This window comes from Aegilops tauschii, chromosome 3, assembly GCF_002575655.3.
Source record: "Aegilops tauschii subsp. strangulata cultivar AL8/78 chromosome 3, Aet v6.0, whole genome shotgun sequence".
Lineage (NCBI taxonomy): Eukaryota > Viridiplantae > Streptophyta > Magnoliopsida > Poales > Poaceae > Aegilops > Aegilops tauschii.
The window spans coordinates 542,299,331-542,307,399 of NC_053037.3; the positions used below are offsets into that span (position 1 = coordinate 542,299,331).

General features: G+C 51.4%; 1 protein-coding gene across 1 annotated transcript; it reads right to left on the reverse strand.

Annotated features, from left to right (window-relative positions):
- Positions 1-562: 562 nt before the first annotated feature.
- Positions 563-6,435, reverse strand: LOC109780714 (probable sucrose-phosphate synthase 1). The gene is made up of 12 exons (XM_020339296.4): positions 5,912-6,435; positions 4,961-5,193; positions 4,777-4,840; positions 3,994-4,686; positions 3,708-3,830; positions 3,476-3,607; positions 2,909-3,085; positions 2,769-2,822; positions 2,596-2,658; positions 1,560-2,489; positions 1,336-1,463; positions 563-1,098 (listed from the first exon to the last, which is right to left on the reverse strand). Exons 1-12 carry the CDS (start codon positions 6,242-6,244, stop codon positions 813-815), a joined length of 3,216 nt encoding a protein of 1,071 aa, XP_020194885.1. The 5' UTR covers positions 6,245-6,435; the 3' UTR covers positions 563-812.
- Between the last annotated feature and the right edge of the window lie 1,634 nt (positions 6,436-8,069).

Genomic DNA, 8,069 nt, shown 5'->3' on the forward strand with positions numbered 1-8,069 from the left:
TCTTATCTTCGTTACTACTTATCCTGACAAATTGAGGAATTACAACGACGAATGCGAGTATTGGGCTCCTCTGTTTTAGGACATGACTTTCATTTGGCATGGTTTCATCTGCAGTTTCGTAGCTAGACTTGTGCTCTATATCCTAATCCGATCATGAGCTTTTCCCATCAATAATAAGTGGAGTTTCCTGTTCAGTTTTCTGTTTTAAAAGTTGTATTCATGCATGAATCTTTAGTTATGTCACAAACATTACTGACATTTGTTCTTGCATGTTCTCCTGGTATAATCGCGTCTGAAGCCACGGCTTCTGCTGCATTTGGTGTGTTCAGTAGCAACTCGGGGGTGTTCTTTTCATTTCTCTTCCATGTGAGTAATGTTGCCTGACTGGAACCAATAAGAGCACGTGATGGACCAGTATCATTCTAGGGTATTTAGCTTTTGCACTCAAGCCATTGAAAGAATGTTTCATACTAGCATAACTGCAACCGTAAACAGGGGCCAAAACTGGCTTCATATTCTCCTCTTGCCATGCCATGCATATATACTTTAAAAAACAAAGCTGTTGAATAAGCACAATATATATTGCAAACGTATATGCTGAATTAGTTCACAAACATTCAAGCCAAACAGTGGCATCATCAGCAGTGTCTTAATTATTCTCACTGCAAGATGTAGTCGTGCTAGTGCTCACAAGATTATATATGTAGCAAAGAAAAGAGAGAAATGGTTCCAATCTCTGGTTATGAACAAGCAGAAGATATTAAATAGCATGAGTGAAGATGTTCGGCATCATCAAGCTTCCCGGCAACCGATCAGCCGCTGGAAGCCTTGGAGACCTCCTTGAGAGCCCGCAGGATCTCATCGGACTTCAGATCGCCGCGCGTGGTGGTAGCCAATGGGCTATCGGACGGGACGACGTCTTCCTTGTGGTAACTCCCTGAGCTCCTCAGCAGGTCCTCGGAGCCTTTCTCGGTGACGCCTTTGACGATCACCGTCTTGTGTAGTCCTGAAAGCATCTCCTCACGGTCGGTGTCGCCATGTTCCCCGAGGACAAGGTACATGTTGCCCACGGGCAGGCCCCAGCGCACAAAGAGGTACCTGAGATTGTCGGCAGAGATCCAACAATTAATTGATATGCTTGTTGCTCTTTTGTTGTAAAAAATGCTACCGTATTTTGACCGGAAACAACAGGAGTTCTGCTTTTGCATTATGGAACAGAGTAAAGAGCACTGGACAGGAGAGAAAACAACGGAAAAAAACTGTACAATAGAAAACGAAAAACACAAGGGCTACAGCAGAGTGAGGCTTCGCTCAATAAAACAATTCGGTACTCACCTGAGTGCTTGTGACCTTGATGCCATGAGAGGGACAACCTGCATCCTCGTTGAGTTCCGGCAGTACATGAGGTGGCACCGGAGGCCACGCATCCTCAGCCTCTCCCGCATCTCATCGATAGTTCTCACCTGTGGAATCAAGCAAATTCACGTTCATATACCAATGGTAAGGATTGTTCATTTGTCAGTGAGTAATGCAAGATAAAGATATGCAGGAGCCTTTACCTTCTTGGGGTCCCTGACGAAGAAGGAGACGCAGTGCGCATTGCAGGACTCCATGTCAGGCTCGACGACACTGCCGGAGCCGTCCTGTGAGGCCATGAGCTTCCCTATGGTCTGCCTAGCGCCGTCGTGAGACCACCGGTGGTTGATGTGCTGCAGGTAGTCCTGGTCGGGCCGGAGCTTCCCCTGGGCATCCAAGCACTGCGCCGAGCCGGGGTAGTACACCTCGCTGCCACTACCGCAGATGAGCGCGTCGAAGTCGGTTGGGGGAACCTTCCCCGTCTGTAGGAGCTGGAGCGTCTCGGACAGCGGCATCGCCGTCGACAGCGCGAACCCAGAGATCTTGGACAATTGGGTGTCAGACCGGACCGCCCTGAACACCTCCTGGATCACCTGCAGCATCTTCTTGCTGGCACGTCCGTCATCACCATAGCAGTCCACGGCCACGATGAACAGCCGCCGGCGGCGGCGCAGGAGCGGGTACTTGTTGACGGTGCCAGCGGCTTGAACGTTGGCCGGATTCTTGTCCGTGGCAGCATCTGGAGCGGCAGAAGACGACTGGTGGAGCTTGTTCATGATCTTCTGCACCTGGTCCTGCGGGTCCGACGAGGCGGGCTCGTTAGTGGAGCCTCGCTCGCCGTCGATGGACAGGCGGAGCGATAGGTCCTGGAATTCCATGAGCGAGTCCTCGGCCTCATCGTCAGCGCCAGCGTCCGCCGGCGTGTCCTTGAGCCAGCGCGGGTTCCTGACCCGGCACCCGGCCACCCTGGCGAGGTACGTCCGGCAGTGCTCCGGCCATGAGTAGAGGTGGATGTTGCGCAGCCCGTTCTTCCGGCACTCATGCCACAGGTTCTTGTCGGCCACCAGCTTCAGCAGCGCGTCGGCGATGGCGTTCTGGTCGTGCGGATCCACTAGCAGCCCACTGTTCAGTGTCTATACCAGTGCCACACACATCACGTAGTTAAATGTACTTTCACACATAACTAATGCATCGCAAAATTTGCAACACAGGATGTGGAAACATACGATGCATGCTTACATTTGTAATGTCGACCGGACCGCCGTTCTTGGTGGCGACGATTGGGAGGCCGTGCGCCGCAGCCTAAAGGTCGTAAGATTGCCAGTATAAAGTTATGTTTATCTTTAATTTTCTATGGGAATAGGAAAGCATCAGGTGATTGACATTGTCAGATAACTGGAACTGAAGCTGACCTCGATTAGTGTAAGGCCGAAAGGCTCCACGAGAGCAGGATTGATGAATACACCCTACAGGGGATAGCCAATGTTTTTCTTCAGAATGAGATGCTGAATCTAAAACATGGTGGAACAACTGAATATAACATGCAACCGACCTTCGTCTTGGCTGTGAGGCGATAAATCTCGGGGACGTCGGCCTGCTTGTGATGCTTGGGGAAGGCCACACTTCCGTACAGATCATACTTGTCAACCAGCTTCAAGACAGTGGTGAGGACATTTGCATTGCCGGGAGGCATCTCCTCGATGTCATCTCTGTTCCCCATGATCAGAACCTAAAAACAGATGATGTAAATTTTGTTAACCACCACAAGATATTCTGAAACATGTTTTCTGGTTGCTCCTTTCATCCAGTTCCTGATATCATCAAATGTCAAAAGATCATTCAAATATTCATCTAAATATGATATATGGTTACTAAGTTTGCAAGTTCCCTCAATGGGCAGCATTTTCCGAATGCTTTGAGAAGATATTCAGAAACATGTTACTCTTTTCATAAAGGTAACAATGAAATGTGGATGATCTTTTGACATTTGATGATATTAGGAACTAAAAATATGTTACTAAATTTGTGTAACTGAAACCAAAAATATGGTTACTGAAGTTGTATAACTGACTTTACTTATTCAGGTAGGCCGTCTAAAATGAGGCAAGATATTGCTTACTAAGTTTGCAAGTTCCCTCAGTGGGCGGCATTCTCCAAATGCTTTCACAAGAGTAGTGATGTTCTTCTTCGGATCAGGCCTTGACAGCGCCAAGATCATTGGCTTGTGAGGATTGGTCAGGAACCGCATCACCTGTGGCACGAGTTTCATGCGGCAATATTATGATCATTTTAATTGATGTAGATTGAAATTGATTTGGGTATGCATATGAAATTTGGAACCAGACACCAACCTCAGCCCAGATTGGGGGTAGTGACCTCGGTGATGCAGCATCCAAATTGATATCATCTTTATCGCCATCTCCATCGATATCTTGAACCACAACATTGCTGAAATCCATCCCAGGAGGAATCACCTGTCAAGAAGCAGATCGAATTAGCACAAACAAAAACCATGGGGAAAAACTACACTCATTCCCACATATGCCACCTCAAATACCAACTTGCGGAATTTTGACAGATATGGTACATTGGTATTACACTTGAAAAAATTGGTTATACTTGGTACTGGACACTCACCATCATCCTAGGCATGAAACGGCCATGGCAGCTGAGCCCGCGTCTCGTCCGTGCCCGCAGCACTTTCTCGAGCTTGACATCAAAGCCATCATACAATCCCCACTGCTCATCGATCTCCTGCCTGGTGCTAGTAATCACAAGCTCTGCTGCGTCCAAGGCCAGCTCCTCTCCCTCAATACGCCTCATGATCTTGTAGGTTGCATCGATCTCCTCCTTGGACATGCGCCCTTGCATCATAATCTGCTCCAGCTTGTTCCTCCCAAGCGAGTGACCAGTGAGCACCATCGGCACATTCAACGCGCCAGAAAGAAGGGCAGCGACATCGCCAGCGTCGGCATAGTGGCCATGGATCACATAAGGCAGCACTGGCTTCCCATGGCCTACCTGTTCGCCCAAAACCTTGGACATGTTCAGAATGTGCGCAAGGGCTCCGTCAACAAACTCTTGGAGGTAAGGCCACAGGGACTCCTTCTTGATGTACTTGTTACTCTGGCCGCAAGGGATGCGCACAATGTATGCCCCAGCGCTCTCACCGCTCCCCTCTGCGTCGTGGGAACCGGAGGTTAACATCTCCGTTGGCTCCCCGTAGCTCCAGTCCACGTCAGGGGACGACACTTGGCGAGTAAACAGGTCTACTCTGTACACTCCGGGCATCATTGCAAGCGCTCTCGCAAGTTCCACAACATATTTCACCTGAAAAACAAGAGAATAGCTCGCCATAAGTCAATGCAAATCTTGATTACAAGAAACATTTTGTGTAACTAAAAGTTCGGTTCGGTTTACCTGCCCTCCAGTATCTGAATCACTACCCAGTTCCATGTTTTCTCCACGGACAAGACCGTGCACACTGCAACCAAGATGACAAAAATTGTAAAACTTTCACGACATCAACATGGCAATGGTCATGCAGTATAGGATAGAAGTTAAAGGAATTGGTTAACAGAGTTGTGAGGTTTACGAATGAGACCTGATGAGCACAATGTAGAGCTTCTTCTCCTTATTCTCGTCCGACCAGACACTGAGGTCGGAGAAATTCCTCTGGAACTTCTTCTTGGGGGTCCCTGACGGCATCAGCTCGCCGACGATGTCCCCCTTCTCGCCCTCGTCGAGATCTTCTGACAGGTCCTCCGTGGCCTCGCGGCGCACCTTCTCCTGTTCATTCTGCCGAGCCGACATCCTCTGGATGCCCTCAATCTCCAGCTGCTCGTCATCAAACAAGCCACGCCACACCAAAAGGATAAAAATGTTCAGAAGCGTGACCAAATCCAAAAGGAAATACTCTGTTATGGCAAGAAATAATACTGCAAAGGCCTTCTGTTTTTGTTTCTTTGTTTACTTTTCTTTTCGGTCCTGTACAGACTCATTCAGAAAATTTATAAATATATGCACTAGGAGCAATTCCTGGTGTTTTCCGGCAAAAAATAAATGCAAACGCATCACTCTGGCAGATGCAGTTTCCTTCGGTTGAGAGAAAATGGGAGAGCGGAAAGTGCAAGCCAACTTATCAGCCAAAATATAAAATAAAATGGAGACGTGTGTGTTGTCTCTGAGAACAGAGTACTGAATTCTCGAAACCTCAGAGGCGCAGAGAGATCATGCATGCCTACGGCTTGATCTGGTTTCTAAACGACGAAATGACCGATCTAACCTCACGATCAAACATGCCGTTGGAAACATCTGGATACATCGATCACTTTCATCATCAAAAAAATATAAAAATAATAGATCGACTCATGCAGATCGCACCACGATGCAGTTAACAATTGGCTACGTGTGTCACGAACAGAAACAGAGAAACCACAGGAGCAATCAACCGACCGACGAAACCAACCAAAACGAGAAATCAACAAGGGGATCGATCGCCGACCACGAGACGATCAAGAAGAGAAGGGAACACGAGAGAGAGAGGATGGCTTGCCTGCTTCTTCTTGCGGGCGAGGTGCCAGATGCGCCAGCACATGTTCTCGAGGCGGCTGCTGCGCTCGCGAGCGTTGCGGGTCGCGACGACCTTGATCCATGTCCGGTGGAGGTCGCTCTCGTCGACGCCCTTCACCACCTCCTCCACGAAGTACGTTGTTGGGTTGAATATCGTGTGCGGCCCACGGGGGCTCGACGACGACTTCGGGTCACCCCCACCGCCGCCGCCGCCGCCGCCGGCCCCGGCGCCGGAGCCGCCTCCGCCTCCGCCACCCGACGCGCCGCTGTCGAGAATAGCCTCCAAGTAGCCATTAATCCACTCGTTGCCGGCCATGGTGCTGCACCCGCCGCGGCGGCCCGATTCGTGTGCGTGTGTTCCGTTGGGGGCGAGAGAGAGAGGGAGAGATGCTCCGTTGGGCGAGAGGGAAGATGGAACTGTCAAGAGAGAGAAAGAGAGAGGAGAGGGGAGAGAAAAAGGGATGGCGCTGGGTGCGTGGCCGTACCGCCGCAGTTATAGGCTCGGTTGAGAGAAACAGGGAGAGCCGGAAGCCAAAACTCCATTGCGGAAGGAGAGGAGGGAAGCGCGCGCCGCCCGCCCGCCACGCGGAGAGTCTACATGTTCGTTTCTCTCGAGAAAAGGAATTACGTTCGTACGTGTCGGGGCGTGATGTCGGGGCCGCCTAGGAAAGAAATTAGTACATCACAATTCACATTCAACCCCCTCAAATGACCGCGGACAACCGCCCGTTAAAGCTCAAGTAATCTCTTTCACAACTGAATACCTTAATTCAGAAACCTCAAGTCCGTACAATTGCATGCAACGTAAAACCCAGTCTAAACGGGGCTCGTCCGGCTTCATCGTGTCCATGTCCGGTGGCTGGCTGCGCCTCAAAATGTTGCTCCGGTCGTCAGCCAGGTAAAGTAGGATATGTGACACGTACCGGCTCACGGGACTCAAGGAGTCGTCGTCTCCCATGCCCTACTCTTCCTTGTCGGAGTCCGGAGCCTTGACCGTGTCGGTCGACGTGAGGTTGACGATGAATCTGTCATGGTCGGAGGCCACGTGCACCATGACGTGGCTGCGGGCCCGGGGTTGCAGGACATCACTCGAGGCGCCAGAGAGTGTGACTTCGCCTCCCCGATGTCTGCCGCAAGTACTGCCGCGGCATCCTGCACCCCCTGCCTCGTATGGCGGGCACCCCACGCCATACACTCAGCGAATAGGACGCAGATGGCCTCGTCGTCGGCATGCCAATGAAGGGGATACGCCTCCGCCACGGCGTCCGGGCGCCAGACGAGGTGCACCTTCTCCACCTAGGAAGTGGCGATCTGCCTCGTCCAGGATCCAAGTAATATTTGGGTGGACGCGAGGGATTCGCGACGGATCGAGTCCGACCGCTGTCGGGCATTCTCCTCACGGACGCGGCGGAGCGCAATGTAGACAGCCATCTCCTTCTCGGGCCCGACTGGGATGAGGTCCCAGTTCACGGACCGGCTGACGGAGGACTCAGATCCACTACCCGCCATGATGGAGAAGGCCGGAGATCGCCGGACGGGAGCTTGGGTGGTGGAGAGGATTGGAGGGTAGTGGAGTGAAGTGGCTAGGGTTTAGCCCAGGGAGCGGATGAGGACGATTATATATGGGGTCAGGCCAGGCCAGTGTGGCCCGAGCTGACGTGACGAGACCGGGCACCAGCTGGATTGAAGGGCTATGGTGCTTGGTTAGACAGGCACGAAAGAACTCGGGAGCAGACCCAGGCTAGGACGATGGCCCACGCCTGACAAGATGCGGCTCGCTATCCAGGGCCCGCACATCCAGTATGCTTCACAGACGAGGTTATGGAGCACCAGTTCCCAGAGGGGTTTAAACCCATCAACATCGATCAATACGATGAAACAACGGACCCAGCTGTCTGGATAGAAGATTTCCTTCTCCGTATTCTCATGGCCCATGGTTCGAGGGGTGTTTGCCCCCGCGGCGTCTTCGGACACCGCCCTTTTCCTCTTCGGGGAAGAGGAACCTTCCTCCCCTTCCTCTCCTTCTTTCCCTCTTTTCCTCCTCGTCTGAGAAAAGAGCTCGGATGTTCTCGGACTTAGCGTCTGAGGGATCTCGGATCCGAAGACCCCCTCTCTTCTTCTCCGGCTCCTTCCTTGGCCGG